This window comes from Microtus oregoni, unplaced genomic scaffold (genome assembly GCF_018167655.1).
Source record: "Microtus oregoni isolate MIOR12 unplaced genomic scaffold, Mior012 000012F_ref0000307, whole genome shotgun sequence".
Classification (NCBI taxonomy): domain Eukaryota; kingdom Metazoa; phylum Chordata; class Mammalia; order Rodentia; family Cricetidae; genus Microtus; species Microtus oregoni.
In genome coordinates this window covers 14,912,036-14,929,365 of record NW_024543071.1, presented here as the reverse complement: position 1 = coordinate 14,929,365, position 17,330 = coordinate 14,912,036, and the positions used below count along the sequence as shown (strand labels likewise).

Sequence of the window (17,330 nt, the reverse complement as noted above, 5' to 3'; positions counted from 1 at the left end):
ATAAACACAAACAGAGTGATACGCAAATGTTAACTCTCTCCCTTACTACTGCGTACTCGGCAACTTAGTCTCTGACAGTGCCACAAAACTGAGCCCTACAATCCTCCTTGGGCTCCGACCAGCTTATCTCCCTTTAGAGACTACTATTCCCAGGAACCCTCGAGGGAGGTCAGGGTCCCTGTCCTCTTCCAGGGTGCAAGAGTGGCCCGTCGCATGGCCTTCTGGGAGTTGTAGTTCTGCAGTGTCCTTCGGGAGATGTAGTTCCCTTCCCACAATCGGCTGGGCGAGGCGGCGCCGGCGATCAGAGCTGCGCTGGGTGTTCAGGGGCCAAGATGGCGGCGCGCCGGGGACGGAGAGACCGAGTCGCGCCGCCTCCGACCGGGGGCCCGGGTCCTGACCCTGGCGGTGGAGTTCGCGGCGGCGGTTGGACGAGTTGGAGCCAAGCGCCGTATGGGACCGTGGGCACCGTGAGCGCCGCGGAGCAGGTGAGAGCGTGGCCGGCGGCCCGCGGCTGGCAGCAAAGCGGCGTGTGCCGGGCGGTGACACGTGGACGCCACAGGAAAGGGAGGAAGCACTTGCGTGCCGATGCTGCGGGAGCTGGGTAGGGTTGAGAGGACCTAAGTCGTTTGCTGGGGGTTCACCAGCAGAGGTAGGAATCCTGCGGCGACTCCTGGGGACGCCTGATGGACAGAGTCGGGCGTCGGAAACGTGGCCCTTGCTGGGGCGGCAGGCATCCGGGATTGGACTGGAAGGCTAAGACTCCTTTCTAAGGATGCCGGAGAGAGCTCCACCAGCTTGGCGCCGTAGTTCCTTTTTCGGAGCACGTGGGGTGTGTGGGGGACGATTTTCCCGGGAGAACTTGTCTGCTCCCTCTCCCCCTAGGCGGCGCGGGCGCCCACGTGGGTAGGGCTCGCCGCCGGGGCGGGGGGAGCCCGGGGCGCGGGTCCACGTGGGGGCGGGGAAGGGATGTCCACGTGGCTCCTGTCCCAGGCTGTCGGGCATCTAGTCTCCGCGCTGGAGCCGCACTGCCGGGAACTGGGTGTGTCTCAGCTGCTCCCGCCATCTCTGGCCTGTGCTGGGGACCTCTGGCCTGGAGGTAGGGGCTGCTAGAGGCAACTTTTCTCAGAGCCTTAGGAGAGTTTTTTCCCTCTTGCGTGGGTCTACAACGCCTTCCGTCGGTGGATGGTGGACTTTCCAGATGTTCTCGAAGCGCGACTTCCTAGAAATGTCAGTGTGAGGCGAGGGTTGGAGGACTGAGCTGAAGGGCAGTGGAGGAATGAGTTCGTTGAGGCTTCAGTCTGACCGGCTCGAAGTAGGTTGAGTCACAAGACACTGGCGGTTTTGATTGCCTGAAGTCCTTCGTCTGTGATTCAAGGGTCATGGGAATGTCAGTTTACCTGGACCTAGCTTAATTTGTCCTCTCACTTTTTTTTTTTGCATCTTATTTTTTGGAGGAGACGGTTAAGGCATGCTCCTCCGAACTCACAGATACAACTGCTTGTGAGTTGTGTCTGTGTGAGTCTTTGAAATTTTTGATGGAGATAGGAAAAGTTTTACGTGGTTTGAAAACTATTAAATATTAGTTGAATATTTCATGGGGGTCAGGAAGAATTCTGTATGTGTGTTTCCTTCAGTTCTCCTTACTTAAGAGGGTTTTTATCCTGCCCTTCATGGTGGGATTCCAAAAATGTTCAACCAGGTTGGCAGTGAGTGAGCAGGAATTGTGTTCTTGAAGCAGTTTAAGCAGAGTCCTTGACAGCACACACCCCCACCCCCACAAACACAAGTGAAAGTTGGGTTGCAGGCTTCCCAGTAATACAAGGTCCCACAGAACGGCCTAGAGGATAATGACTTTGGGATCAATTACTCTCTTCTTTCAACTTGTAAGAGGTCCCATCTTTTGTGTGCTGTTCACATCACCATCTGGGAGAAACAGTAGGGATCCAAGATTCAGCTCTAATGTGTTAGATAGTCCGTCAACCCAGTAGTTATCGAGGTGCCATATGTTTACGTGCAGATGTGTTGCTAAACCACGCAGATGTGATCCGTGCGGTCTTCGGTTTAACTCAGGGTGGACAGATAATAATGAGTGGTTGTGGGAGAGAGAAGGAAAGTGCAGTTTCTTTAGGGTTGTGCAGTCATTAGTAGTAATCTTACTTGAAGAGTCTGTGAATGGAAGAGACCCCCAAGACTGAACTGTGAGACACTTTCATCAGAGGAATGGTCTTAGAGAAGAACTGAGACCCGCCTACCAGAAGGGTGGAATGGGAGAAGATGAGCTGGCGAAGAGACTGGCTGGAAGAGCAGAGCATAAGCCATTATAAGGAGTTTAAATCCATTGCTAAGAGCTGTAAGATACCACTGAAGGGATTTTGTTTGTTTGTTTGGTTTTTTTCAAGACAGTGTTTCTCTGTAGTATTGGCTGTCCCAGAACTTGCTCGGTAGAACAGATCAACCTGCCTTTGCCTCCTGAGTGCTGAGATCAAAGATGGCAGCACACACACCCCTCCCCCCATAGCTTTTGAAGAGACTAATGATGGTCCTAGGACATGACTTGATGGTCCTAGAAATGACAGTTTTTGTTGCTTGGGATTCAGCTATATGTTAGTGTCTAGATAAAGTGCCTGGACTGGGCTTAGAGGTAGGAGAATCAAAAGTTTAAGGTTTTAGCCTGGTGGAGGTAGTCTGTACCTATAATCCCAGCACTGAGGAGATGGAGGCAGGGGAATATCTGTGAGTTCAAGGCCAACCTAGTCTACAGAGTGAGTTTCAGAATAGAGGGCAGTCTAAGGATAGCTTTGGTTACATAGCAAGTGCAAGACCAGCCTGAGCTACATGATATTTTTGTCTCCAAAAACTAGATTTAAAGTTGGCTTTGAATTCTGGATGAGCAAACTTGGTGTGAGAAAGCCAACTGAGAGGCTGCTGGAGTTCAGAGTGTTAGTGGGGAGCATGCTTTGTCTTGGACTCAGCCTTGGTTGGTCTGGACCCCCTGGGATCTACCTTCCCTAGGGATTGTGTAGAGTATGGGTGAAGTGGTTCAAGGGAGATAGATGACTCCATCTTAGCCTCCAGCACCTGCTGAGAGGAGGTGGAGACGATGGTTTACAGGGCTGGACCAGTCTGGCCTGGGCTGGAGAAGGGAGGAGGCAGATGCAAGCTACTGCTCACCTATGACTGTTTGCTGAGCCAGGCGCTATTCAGCTTCTGGTTCTAATTACAGGACTGAAGATCTAGGTGGGAGGGGTTAGTCCCTAAAACCTGCTGCCTTTTCACAGGAGCTCTGGGCCTAGACTCCTAGAGCGTCCTCAACCAGCTTTTCCTCCCTGGGCCCTGCAGCTCCAACTCTGAAGAGGATTGGGTGTATCGAGAGGTGTGATCTTTTTCTTTGGAGGAGTCCAAGTACCTCCTCATCTCCCTTTGCTGCAGAAGGGCGTCTTGTTTGTCTGTTGGATTCTGCCCCCAGCCTTTACACCACACTTCCAAGAGCACATATGCATAGTTGGGGCTCTGGCCTCACCAGTTCCATTTTGGGCCTTGCCCATTCCCTGTCTGTGACACTTAACAGGTCTGGGCGGGTCCTGCTTCATGACAAAGCTTAAGATACTGCTAGTTCACAGAAGCATTCGAGGCGGGGCCTCCATCTCTGGAATCAGGCTTTCTCTCTAGCTCCCATTTGGTAGGGGTGGTGAAGAGTTTCTTCCCTTAGAACTGCTTTCAACATATTGTGGCTCACCATTGGGTCTACTGGTGTAGCTCAGTTACAGTCTTAGAGTGGGCTCCAGCTCCAAAAAACAGGGATTGTGGATCTTGTATACAAGATGTTGTAAGGCATAATGGATAAGGAGGGGGGGATAGGCCCAGAAGAATATAAGTGAATACATGGATGCAATCCTAAGTATTATTTGCACCAAATGAGTTGGAATCTATTATTTTCCTCTTTTAAGAAGAGTAATTTTCTGCCGGGCGGTGGTGGCGCACGCCTTTAATCCCAGCACTCGGGAGGCAGAGGCAGGCGGATCTCTGTGAGTTCGAGACCAGCCTGGTCTACAAGAGCTAGTTCCAGGACAGGCTCCAAAACCACAGAGAAACCCTGTCTCGAAAAACCAAAAAAAAAAAAAAAAAAGAAGAGTAATTTTCTTCCTAGCACTCTGGAGGCAGAGACTGGCAGATAGATCTCTGAGTTCGAGGTCAGCTTGGTCTAAAGAGCAAGTTCCAAGACAGGCTCCAAAGCTATAGAGAAACCCTGTCTCGAAAAACCAAAATCAAACAAACAAATAAAAAGTACAGAGAAATCCTGTCTTGAAGAAAAGAAAAAAGAAAAACTTAAACAACAAAAAGGTTTTGGGGGCTCTTGTTTTGGTGTGAGAAACTCTACCTTGTGAGTTCAGGGGACTGGACAGAGAAGTTGAGCCATTTCCATGGCCCAGGGTTATGTTAGGGATTTGACAGGATAGGCAGGATGTGGTTGTCAGGAGGTTGAAAGATTGAAAAGAATATTTTTGAGCTGGTGTGAGACGAGATCAGCCTGGGTGAGGGAGGCCTAAAAGGTCCTCTTTAAAGCCTGGGATTGGAGCTCAGTCCAGAACAGAAGCCTAAGGGGGCCTGGGGTGAATTGTGAGTTAGAAGCTTAACTCCCCTGACTTTTCTTTTTTCTCTGGTACCTTTCCCGCTGGCAGCAGATGACTTGTTTTGTTTTTTCGAGACAGTGTAGCGCTAGCTGCCCTGGAACTCACTCTGTAGACCAGGTTGGCCTTGAGCACAGAAACAGTACTGCCTCTGCACCCCTTGCTGGGAGTAAAGGAGTGAACTGCTGCCCACCTAGCAGATAACTTTTTTGTTGTTGTTTGTTTTTCAAGCCAGGGTTTCTCTGTAGCTTTAGAATCTGTTCTGGAACTAGCTCTCGTAGTTTAGGCTGGCCTCGAACTCACGGAGATTGCCCTGTGCCTCCTGAGTGCTGGGATTAAAGGTGTGGGCCACCTTCCGCCCATAACTTCTTAAGATAAACATTTAGCCCGGACAATCCCAGCACTTGGGAAGCACCGGGCAATCTCTGAGTTCAAGGCCAGCCTGGACCTACAGATAGCTAGTTCCGGGATAGCCAAGGCTATGAGAAACCTTATCTTGAAGCAAATGTTTATTTACTCTTTGTGGTAGGGTTTTTTTGTTTGTTTTGTTTTGTTTTTGTTTTTGGAGACTGGGTTTCTCTCAATAGCTTTGGAGCCTGTCCTGGAACTTGCTCTGTAGGCCAGGTTGGCCTCGAATTCACAGAGCTCTAAGTGCTGGAATTAAGGCATGCACCACCACCGCCCTGCATGACGGGGTACAGGGTTTCTTAAATAGATCAGTTTGGTCTGAAATTCACATACAATCCTTCTGCCTCAGTTTTTCCAGTGTTTGTGTTACAGGTGTGTGCTACCTTAAGCAGTCCAGCACTTGGGAGGCAGAGGCAGGCAGATATTTGAGGCCAGCCTGCTCTTGAAAACAAGTTCCAGGACAGCCAGGGCTACATAGAGAAACTCTCTATCTCCTAAAAGCCTTTATTATCATCACTGCCATCATCATAGTGTGAGCGTGGGTGAAGGAGTCCTTTGGAGTACGTGTGGGTCAGTGAGAGGACAACTTTGTGGAGTTGTTTCTTTCCTACACCTCTGTGGGTTTTGGGGATTCAATTCCAGTAGGCTTTTGAAGTAAGTACTTGTACTTGCTCGCCAATCTTGATCTTTCTGATGTTCTTACTCCCCAGTTTGATAACATCTCATGGCTCCAGCTGTTTGTGGGTAGAGTCTGAACTCCGCTCTGCCCAGAACACTGCCAGCCTTGTTGGTGCTTTTGCTTCTGGCTTATACCTCTTTGCCTAGCTAGTCTAGATCTTAGACCATGGTGGTGATGCTGCTGTTTGAGCCCATTGGTGGAGGGCTGGATGTCTGAATTTAATGGGGTTTAGTTAGCTGCTCTCCAAAGGACTTGGGTCTTTCTGACTCACTCTTTCTCTCTTTTGCCTCAGGTCCATGAGGAGGGGGACGACTCTAGCTTTGTCAGTCTTTCTCGACTGGGCCCATCTCTGAGGGATAAAGACCTGGAAATGGAGGAGCTGATACTGCAGGATGAGACACTACTGGGGACCATGCAGAGCTACATGGATGCCTCCCTCATCTCCCTCATTGAGGATTTTGGGAGTCTTGGAGAGGTGAACTGGGGCAAGGCTTGGAGTTCTCTAGACAGGATCTTTGCATGGGCTGTTCTGTCTCCTAATATCTGTGGAGTTGTTTTAGACATGGCTTTGTACCCAGATCCTTGGCCTATCTGGAAGCTGAGTATTTGAAAGATGTTTTGTGTGGGTCGAGTTAGACTGCAGAATGTCAGACAGGTGCATGAAGGGATGCCTTTAGCTTGGAGCATGCTCCAAAGCTTATCTCCTTTCAGGCTCTTTGACCTATATGTCCAGGAGGTCCTGGTCTGCTTTTGAGCCTAATACTGGTCTAGCCCAGGATAGGTTTCTGAACATCTTACCTCTTAACTGAATGTGAGAATGTGAAGCCCAAGCTAAGAGTCAGTTTAATAGGTCTCTGTTAGCACTGGAGTTGAGCGGGTAGGAAAAGATGGGAGCCCATGCGACCTGGAACTCAGATCCTTCTTGCTGGGAGGTTAATTCTCTTGCATCTATCTTGGCATCTAGTTATTTTTGTGGCTTAGTAGGTTATTAGAGATCTTGGGGGGACCCCTTTTCTTTCTGGAGCAGAGCAGGTTATCTCTGGAAGACCAGAATGAAATGTCGCTGCTCACAGCTCTGACAGAGATCTTGGACAACGCAGATTCTGAGAACCTGTCCCCATTTGACAGCATTCCTGATTCAGAGCTGCTTGTGTCTCCTCGCGAGAGTTCCTCTGTGAGTATGAGAGGGTGGGATGTGGCTAGTACAGAGGTCACAGCCACATCTGTAAGCATCTTCATATAACTCTGCACAAACTGATTTGGGGTGTCTCTTCTTTTTAGCTCCACAAGCTACTCACTCTTTCTCGGACACCCCCAGAACATGACCTAATCACTCCAGTTGACCCCTTGGGGCCTAGCACAGGCAGTAGTAGGATGAGTGGGGTAAGCCCGACCTGGGGACCTTCGTGAACTCACGGTTTGGGGAGGACATAGGGACAATCTGGAAAGCATGTCTTGAGGAATGCCTTTTGAGCCTGCTTTTCTCTCCTGCAGGTAGAGATGTCCCTTGCAGATTCTCCTTGGGACTTTTCTCCACCTCCTTTCTTGGAAACTTCTTCCCCTAAGCTACCTAGCTGGAGACCCTCAAGACCAAGACCTCGATGGGGTCAGTCCCCTGTCCCACAGCAGCGCAGTGATGGAGAAGAGGAGGAGGAGGTTGCCAGCTTCAGTAGTCAGATGCTTGCTGGAGAACTGGACAACTCTGTGAACAGCTTGGACTTCCCCATGCACCTGGCATGCCCAGAGGAAGAAGACAAGCCAACAGCAGCAGAGGTGGCAGTGTCAGCACCTGCTGATGAGAGCATCTCCTCCCTGAGTGAGCTGGTACGCGCCATGCATCCCTACTGCTTGCCCAACCTCACACACTTGGCATCACTTGAGGATGAGCTTCAGGAACAGGTGGATGATTTGACAGCTCCTGAGGGCTGTGTGGTGCTGGAGATAGTGGGCCAGGCAGCCACAGCTGGTGATGACCTGGAGATCCCGGTTGTGGTGCGCCAGATTCCTTCTGGATCCCAGTCTCTGCTCTTGGATGAGTCTGCAGGGGCCAGTCCTGCCTTGCAGCTACTCATGCCCACCATGGAGGCCAGGATGGAAGCAGCTGTGCCTAAGGTTGTCCCTTGCCCTGATCAAGAAGAATTATCATTGAACTCTGCCTGCTTATTGGAGCCCAGGGAAATCATGGAGTCATTGGCACCCAAGGAGCTTCAGAACCTACCTGCCAGTTCAATTCAGGGTTCTCAGAGAGTTCCCAGAAAGGGCAGGAAGAAGAGCAAGGAACAGCCAGCAGCCTGTTTGGAAGGTTATACCAGGAGACTGAGATCATCTTCTCGTGGACAGTCTATTGTGGCTACAGAGGTGAACTCTCAGGCGGGTAACTTACAGAAACAGCCTCAGGAAGAATTGCAGAGAGAGGCTGGAGCTCCTCAGAGCAGGGGGAAGCCACGGGCCTGGGCTCGGGCATGGGCAGCTGCCTTGGAGAAGCCTGAGTCTGAGAACTTAGAGAGAAGTGCAGGACAGGATAGCCCTGCTGAAGAAGATGCCCTTGACCTCTGCCCTAAGCTGGTTGATACTAGCCAAGCTGACCCCATGCCAGTTGACTCTGTTGAAGCTGGTGCAGCTGCAGTTACGCATGCTATAGCTGACTGTATACCTGTTGACCAGGCTTCAGCTAGTACAGAACTGATTGGTCCTCTCCCGGTAGGCCCAATGCTGACTGACAGGACAGGAATTAAACCTGCAGTGTCTATTCCCATTTCAGATAACTTGTCTCCAGCTGGTGCTGTCCCAGCTAACACAGTGACAGTTGACTCTGTTCCACATGACCTGGCTCCAGTAGACCCTGTGCTAGTTAAGCACAGACCAACCGACCCTAGACGTGCTGCAGTAGCAGCAGCTCAGGGGACTCGTCTTTCCCTAGATTCCTCAGCCCACCCCAAGGTTGCAGGTCCTCTGAAGGTGGAAGGTAGCACCAGCGCTACAACCCAGGAAGCCAGACCTCGACCTCTCAGCCTGTCTGAGTACCGCCAGCGAAGGCAGCAAAGACAAACAGAAGCAGAAGGCAGGAATTCTCAGCCCCCCGCTGGCAAGTGGCCTAGTCTCCCAGAGACCCCCACAGGGCTGGCCGATATCCCTTGTCTTGTTCCACCAGCCCCAGCCAAGAAGACAGCTCCACAGAGAAGCTCTGTACCAGAGACTTGTTTTGTGTCTGTGGGTACCAACCCTGCTTCCCCTACTCATGAGCCTTCTGCAAGCAAACCTATGGTTTCCGTTCTCTTGGAACAGGTGCCGTCTCATGAGATGCCACTTCCAGTTAGACCGCCCCATCCTACCTTGCATTCTGTGTCTCCTGCTGGGCCCATCCCTTCCACAGTGCCCACTCCTTTGCCTTTCCCTCCAGGCATGCCTCCTTTGCTTCCTCTTCCTTCAAGTGGCCATGGAGTCCCTAGTCTGCCCCCACCTCCCTTGCAACCACCTGGACTTCCAGTGTCCAGGAGACAAATACCACCTGATCCCTATACTCATTATGCCCCTGTGCCACCCTGGCCTTGTTATCCCTCTGTGTCCCCTTCTGGCTATCCTTGTCTGCCCCCACAACCAACGGTGCCCATGGTGTCTGGTACTCCTGGTACCTATGCTGTACCCCCAACTTGCAATGTGCCTTGGGTACCCACTCCTGCTCCAGTTTCACCTTACAGCTCCAGCTGTGCCTATGGGCACATGGGATGGGGCCCTGGGCCTCAACAGCCTCCGTTCTGGTCTACTGTTTCTCCACCTCCTTTGTCTTCAGCGTCTACAGAAAGAGCTATTCCCCCATCCAATGTGGAACCTAGTAGTAATCCAGCTGGTTCTCCTGAAGATGAACTTCCTGTGCCAGTGACTCCTTCCCTAAGTTCTGGGCCAGGCAGCCCCATAGCTCCACCAGTCGAGCCTACGAAACTGGAGGTTCAGCCAGTGCCTGTGTCTCCCCAGCCAAAACACAAAGTGTCTACCCTGGTACAAAGTCTCCAGGTCAAGACTTCACCATGTCTATCTACTGAGTGTGTAGCTGTTGGGGAGTCTGCATCAGAGAGGCTAAAGCCTGAGGCTCAGGAGAACAGAGCCAAGGAAAAGCCCCTCTCTGCAACTGTCAAGGCTGGTCCCATACCAAGGCAGATTACTGCTCCAAAGCTGCCTGCTGTCCATCCAGCCCGACTAAGAAAACTGTCCTTCCTGCCTACTCCACGTTCTCAGGGGTCTGAGGATGTGGTACAGGCATTCATCAGTGAGATTGGTGAGTGACAGAATGCAGTTGGTATGAGAAAGGTACAGGGGCTGTCTACAAGTGTTGTTCACCAGCCAGAAGGAATGCTTTCCACGAGGCTGCCTCTTATTGGATTTCTTTGGGAGTGTTCTGAGATACGGAGCTCTAATTATATTGGAATTCTTGCTGTGTACTGCTCCCTTGCTTCATTTACTTTGGACAGGGAGGCATGGAAAGGGACAACTGGGACTTCTAGGACCTGTGAACTCAGTTGATCAGGCTGGATCCTAATCCTCTTGTATTCCTTCACAGGAATTGAAGCATCAGACCTGTCCAGTCTGTTGGAGCAGTTTGAGAAATCAGAAGGTGAGGGCACCTAGGTCGTTTAGTTTCCACTTTTTTTTTTTTTTTTTTGATTTTTCGAGGCAGGGTTTCTCCGTAGCTTTTTGGTTCCTGTCCTGGAACTAGCTCTTGTAGACCAGGCTGGCCTCGAACTCACAGAGATCCGGCTGCCTCTGCCTCCCGAGTGCTGGGATTAAAGGCGTGCGCCACCACCGCCCGGCTTATTTTTTTTTTTTTTAACGCTTCCTTTTGGTTTAGTCTTGTAGTAGCTTAAACTGAGATAGAGAAAGAGTAGGGGCAATCTCAACCACCAGGAGAGCCTCCTCATTGGCACAGGGAGGCATCATTTCCCCTGGGAGAGTAATCTAACCTAGGGACATGGTAGGATAGCATAAGTAATTGAAAGAGTAAATATGGAGAGAGTGTTGGAAGGTTGGGATTGGATGGGGATTTTTTTTCTAGAGGGAGACAGCTCTTTGGTTGAGCTTTGAGAGGTCGGATCTCATACATGGTATATAAGGCAGAAGGAGGTAAAGGATGGTTCGTATAAGATGCTTTTGGAAGGCAATGAAGAGCTTGATTTTCTGAAGCTAGGTACTGTGGAGATTACTGATTGTCTTCTAGAGGAGCTCATGGTAGAATTGGGGAAAGAATCTGCACAGATAATTTGAGTTGATAACATATCTGTAGGTTATAAACAGAACAGCGTGACAGGTAGGCTCTGTGTTAGAGATGGAGTTTCATGGGAGAACCTATGTTTAGCCTGTGCATGGTTTTGGATTTATTTGCTAGACAGTCTAATATCGAGTGTGGTGTGTGCCTTTGATCCCAGCACTGGGAAGCAGATCTCTGAGCTCAAGGCCAGCCTGGTTTATGTGGGGAGTTCTAGGCCTGTTGGGCTCCATAGTGAGACCCTATTCCAGTTTATGGCTAGGACATTAGGTAGGTAGATCATGTTGAACCTTGACTACTAGGCTCATCAGTTTGGACTCTGACTCAGAATCAGTGGGGAATGGGTGTTTCTGAGCAGAAGAGAAATAACTAAATGTCATTATCTAAATAGCACTGGAGGAACTGAATCTGAGCTTAGCGGGGCTATCTAGGCAAGGCTGGCTTCTTCCTCTGGGTATCAGAATGCATTTCTATGCCACCTCAGTTTGGAACATCTGGTTGGGCTTTTAACTAATATGATTTCTTTACAGCCAAAAAGGAGTGTCCTCTCCCGGCTCCTGCTGACAGCCTGGCTGTAGGAAACTCAGGGTGAGTATGGAGATGTGAGCGAGTTACCCTACAGCTGTTGGTCAGCAGCCGGCAGCACTCCAGGACTCCAGCTGGACACTTGTGGCAGAGATGTCCCATCGACTCTAGTTCTTCCCCATTTCTGTCCCCTGCTCTTTTACCACCAGACTCTGTCTTGGGTGATGAGGTTGGGGAGGGTATGTACTACCAGGAATTCCAAATGCCTTGGCGATGCCTCTTACAATTTGTAATTTGGCAAATTATGTCTTCTGGATTTCTTCCCCTCTGTTGTCAGGCTTTGGGCTTGTTCAGTGCTGGTGATGGGGTCACTTAAAGTAGTGGGGGGGGGATTTCTGGGGCTTCCCCTAACTCCCTGAAGGACACAGGCTCCTGAACCTCTTTACTTCCTGGTATTCTAAGAATGAGAGGCGTCATTTTTCACGTTCCACACTGATTTCAGTTAAGAGTTTTTAGAGTTTTGTAGGCAAGCCTCCTCATTGAAGCTCCTAGCCAGCCTGCCTCCCCAGATTTGGCAGAACTGAATAGGCCCAGGCTACAGCATGGTCATTATGGCCCTTTTGTGCTAGAAAATGACCATGGGGTAGTTTGGGCATCCCGTTTTTCTCTGCTACACCTTTTTCATTGCTTTGTGAGGAGAGCAGATAATACAAGATATTGAGGCAATGAATCAGGTTTTCCCTTTTCCCCCCTGCCAGCAGCATTGACACTCCCCAGGAGAAGAGACCCCTAGACCGGTTACAAGCCCCAGAACTGGCCAACGTGGCAGGTGGGTTCAGGTTGAACTCCTCGTCTGTGCAGCACTTGTACAGTACCTGCTGTACATCAGTGTGTGTAGACAGTGGGGTACAGACATCTGATCTTTGTGGTTGTGTTCATGGTCAAGGGGGCAGATGTGTAAACATCTAAGCATGTTGATCATCAGAGATGTATTCAGAGGCTGTGAGGGGTAGTGGGGGATGGGGTTATCACTGAGCTGAGGCTTGAGAACAATCATGGCTCTCAGATGGTAGCTTTTAGGGAATTGAGCAACCTGACTGAAGTACAGAAGCAACTAGCTTGTTAAGTTTTGCAGCACTGTAAGTGGTGTGGTTTGATCTGGAGCGTAGAGACTGATTAGGGTAGTGGACAGAGCAAAAGCAAAAGTTGAGGCTGAGTGACTAAACAAGAGGTTCAATTATGGAGTGTGAATGCTATATTAAGCTGGTTGGACTTCATCCTGTGTGTGTACTGAAGAAAGAATTAAAAAAGCATTCTCAGCCTGGTTTTTTTAATGGTTTGTCTAGCAAGGATCTAGATAATAGGTATGGAGCTGGAAGGGAAGTGGGTAAGTTTATGGCGCGAGCCTAGGCAAGATGCAAACTAGTCATTAGATAATGCTAGTTAGAGGGGTGGATTTAAGCATGAAAATGATTGGTAAATGAGCTAGAGCCTGGTCACTAGGTAGTTTTAGGTAGTTAGTGGCCGATGTGTAGTTACAGCATGAGAGAAGTGGGGCTGTTGTTGATACCTAGTGTACTCTGAGAAGTGGGGTCTTGAGCCTAGGTACACAGAATTTAGAGTATTGAACTGGATCTCACCCTGCTATCTCCATCCTCCCTCCCCCCACAGGGCTCACCCCTCCAGCTACCCCTCCCCACCAGTTATGGAAGCCCTTGGCTGCTGTCTCACTGTTGGCCAAATCTCCTAAATCTACCGCCCAGGAGGGAACCCTGAAGCCTGAAGGAGTTACAGAGGCCAAACATCCAGCTGCAGCCTGCCTCCAAGAAAGGGTCCATGGCCCTAGTCCTGTCCATGTGGGCTCTGGGGACCATGATTATTGTGTCCGAAGCAGGACACCCCCAAAAAAGATGCCTACCCTAGTCATTCCAGAGGTGGGCTCCCGATGGAATGTCAAGCGCCATCAGGACATCACCATCAAACCCGTCTTGTCATTGGGCCCAGCTGCTCCCCTACTTCCATGCACGACTTCCCAGGAGCCACTTGATCACAGGACTAGCAGTGAGCAGGCAGAGCCTTCAGCGCCTTGTCTTGCCCCGTCCACCTTGCTGTCTCCTGAGGCCTCACCCTGCCGGAAAGACATGAACACTAGGACTCCCTCTGAGCCCCCAGGCAAGCAGCGGTCAATGCGCTGTTACCGAAAAGCCTGCAGATCAGTCAGTCCCCCAGGTCGGGGCTGGCAGGGCCGTCGAGGCCGCAGCAGCCGCTCTGTCAGCTCTGGGTCCAACCGGACCAGCGAAGCATCCTCATCTTCATCGGTGTCTTCCTCATCCCGATCCCGGTCCAGGTCCCTCTCCCCCCCACACAAGAGGTGGCGAAGGTGAGCTTTGTTGGCCTCTTAGATTCTTTCCATTTGGGAAGCTCATGAACTCTTTTGTAGTTTACTTTGAAAAGGCTATAGGTTAACTAGTGTACTTTCCAGTCTCTAAGGCTGAAGGTTCTGTCTTTGGCTTTTGTCTTCCTTTTTGTGGCCTGTTAGAGGCAAGCTGTGGGGCCATCCTGTGTTGGAGTCTGGGATAGTGCTGAAATTTTCTGCTTCCTTGAGATGTGCCTTGGGTAGACTGTTACGTTTGATCTTGACTGTGATTACTTAACACTATTATTATTGGTGCTCATACATAGTGTTTTCTTGGTGTTAATGCAGGATAGTGGGTTACCCTTAAATGCTGGTGAGATGGCTCACTAGATAAAGATGCATGCTTGGTGACCTGAGTTTGATCCTGGGACCACACGGTGGAGTGAGAAAAATAATTCTTGAAAGTCGTCCTCTGACCTTTGCGTGTATGCAGTGGTACAACTCACACACGACAGATTAATGTAAAAACAAAGGAAAAGAATTCTCATGGGGTGATGCTGCAGCTGTAGCTCAGTAGAGTGCCTGCCTGGCATGCATGAAGCCCTGGATTTGATTCCCAGCACCATGTAAACTACACACGTGTTACATGCCTGGAATCCTAGCACTGAGGAGATGGAGGCAGAAAGATCACAATTATCCTTGGCAACATTCAGAGTTTGGGGCCAGTATGTGAGGTGCTGTGTTTTAGCACTGGTGCCGGTCTCCAAAAATGACTGTGAATGGTAGTTCTGGCATGGTAACCTCCTTGGTTATCGCCTTGGTTACAGCATTGCTCTGAGATGGCGAGGGAGGGGGGGGATTACAGTTAGAATGTAGACTCTGGTATCCTGCTCCAGCACTGCAATAAAGTAACTGTCCAAACCAGGCTTAGCTAGCTCTCCGTCTCCTGAGTGCCTCTATTTTTCTTTCTGAGTTCAGTGTTCTCCCATTTTCAGTGGAAATCGTGGTAAATGAAGCTCAATAGTAACAGCTGTGTCAAGTCTGTGACGGCCCTAGGTATAATCCTCAGTACCACAAATAAGTATGCGCGCTGGGTACAGTAGCACAATTCCAGTGCTGGCAAGGCAGAGGTAGGAGAATCAGAAGTTCAAGGGCAGCTTGGGCTGCCTAGTGAGACCCCTTTTCAAGAGAAAAGGGGTAATAAAAATGCCATTTAAAACTACTTAGTGTATATAAAATTCTATGAAGTGTTTCCCATTTGTCATCTGCGAAGAAAACTTGGAACGTTTCTGCTCTCCTTTATCGGGGGTCCTGAGCTTCCTGCCAGGGAGGCAAGTCTGAGCCTGGCTGAGGTAATGGAACTTATCTGTATCATTCCCATCATTCCTATGTCCTTTATTCCAGGTCCAGCTGCAGTTCCTCTGGACGTTCGAGAAGATGTTCATCCTCTTCATCATCTTCATCCTCTTCTTCCTCATCATCCAGTTCCAGAAGCCGTTCTCCCTCTCTGTCCCCTCGCAGAAGTGACCGAAGGCGGCGGTGAGCATGATCAAATGTTTGAGTGCAATGCATCTAGGATGCACGTGTCTGAGAGTTCTGAGTCTTGAATTGTGTCTGGGGGCTGATGGGACTTTTCTTGTCAGGTACAGCTCTTACCGTTCAAATGACCATTACCAAAGGCAGAGAGTGCTGCAGAAGGAGCGTGCAATAGTGAGTAGAGAAGCCAGGCATGGGAGGAGGGGTTGACCTCTTCCAAGAGCGCACTTATCAGCAGCTGCAGCTCTGGCTCCCAGAGTGACTTTTTCCTTGTCTGACACAGGAAGAGAGAAGGGTGGTCTTCATTGGGAAGATACCTGGCCGCATGACTCGGTCAGAGCTGAAACAGAGATTCTCTGTTTTTGGAGAGATTGAGGAGTGCACCATTCATTTTCGTGTCCAAGGGTAAGCTTGCTCTTTACAAGGGTAGGATGTTTGTTCTGTTATGTTCATATCCTTGATGCTCCTTTCTTTCTATGTTTTGTTGTGCTGGGCTGTGTGGGGTCACTTTTATTTTTTTAAGATCAGAGGGTTGACCATTGGGGAAATGAGAAGCACCTGTGTACTCTGGGGTGCCGAGTCTGCTTCATAACCTGTGTGCAAATGGCTCACCCTCTCTCCACTAGTGACAACTATGGTTTCGTCACTTACCGTTATGCTGAAGAGGCATTTGCAGCCATCGAGAGTGGCCACAAGTTGCGGCAGGCAGATGAGCAGCCCTTTGATCTCTGCTTTGGGGGCCGCAGGCAGTTCTGCAAAAGGAGTTACTCTGATCTTGGTGAGTGTTGGAGGAGGGCTTGAGACTTGGACATGTGTCATCTCCTCTCCAGAAGGGTTTCTCTGTAGCTTTGGAGCCCGTCCTGGAACTAGCTCTTGTAGACCAGGTTGGCCTCGAACTCACAGAGGTCCACCTGCTCTGCCACCTTAGTGCTGGGATTAAAGGCATGTGCCACCACAGCCCAGCTTCTCAAATATTTGAGAGTAAACCTAGTACCATCTGACATACAAAGACCCCAAAGGAGTGTGGTAAGAGGAAGTGTACTCTCCCACACCTCTGTACAAGCAGGGGAGTTTTGCTCCATCTGCTACTGGTATGAGCCATGGCTCCATTTGAAAACCATGTACTTGAGAACTGTGGTAAGAGACCTAAGTGTTTGTTCCTCTTTGCTCTGTAGACTCCAATCGGGAAGACTTTGATCCTGCTCCCGTGAAGAGCAAATTTGATTCTCTTGACTTTGATACATTATTGAAACAGGCCCAGAAGAACCTGAGGAGGTAACCCTGGGCACTCCTCTCCTACCCATTTTCTCTGGAGGTGCCCAACCTCCTCCACTCCCCTCCCCCACTCTAGGGGGAGAGCTGCTAGTGTGGAAATGACTGTTTTATAAATAAATGGAAAAAAGTTAAATAAAAATGTGTTAAAACCGGGATTTTTAAGTGGTATTTTTTTTAAATAACAGATATTGAACAAATTAACTTGCATTTCTAGGTAATAAATATGAACTGTGGAGAATTTCCAAGTGTTGTTCTTCCTTTTGTGTATGTGTGCTAATGTCACGTGTACTTAGAACTTTTATGAACACATTTAGGGTCATGCTTACATTCATCAAGTTCCTAGGAGCCCTCTTCTGGTTAGGTGTAAAATCACATTGGATTTGGACTGGATAGATGAGTACTGCCTGCTCTTCCAAAGGTCCTGAGTTCAATTCCCAGCAACCACATGGTGGCTCACAACCATCTGTAATGAGATCTGGTGCCCTCTTCTGGATTGCAGGCAAAACACTGTATACATACTAAATTAAAAAAAAAAAAATCGCCGGGCGATGGTGGCGCACGCCTTTAATCCCAGCACTCGGGAGGCAGAGGTAGGCGGATCTCTGTGAGTTCGAGACCAGCCTGGTCTACAGAGCTAGTTCCAGGACAGGCTCCAAAGCCACAGAG

General features: G+C 49.7%; 1 protein-coding gene across 9 annotated transcripts; it reads left to right on the top strand.

Moving 5' to 3' along the window:
* Nucleotides 1-308: 308 nt before the first annotated feature.
* Pprc1 (PPARG related coactivator 1) lies at nucleotides 309-16,813 on the top strand. Of its 9 annotated transcripts, none has more exons than XM_041661691.1 (14): nucleotides 309-485; nucleotides 6,008-6,190; nucleotides 6,743-6,889; nucleotides 6,997-7,098; nucleotides 7,210-9,988; nucleotides 10,271-10,324; nucleotides 11,503-11,560; nucleotides 12,259-12,326; nucleotides 13,169-13,877; nucleotides 15,258-15,392; nucleotides 15,497-15,563; nucleotides 15,673-15,794; nucleotides 16,016-16,167; nucleotides 16,565-16,813. In XM_041661691.1, exons 1-14 carry the CDS (start codon nucleotides 333-335, stop codon nucleotides 16,666-16,668), a joined length of 4,833 nt encoding a protein of 1,610 aa, XP_041517625.1. In that variant the 5' UTR covers nucleotides 309-332; the 3' UTR covers nucleotides 16,669-16,813. The 9 variants fall into 9 exon arrangements, with proteins under 9 accessions (XP_041517625.1, XP_041517623.1, XP_041517624.1 ...); XM_041661689.1 differs by having other exon boundaries at nucleotides 12,256-12,326; XM_041661690.1 differs by having other exon boundaries at nucleotides 6,740-6,889.
* The last annotated feature ends 517 nt before the right edge of the window (nucleotides 16,814-17,330 follow it).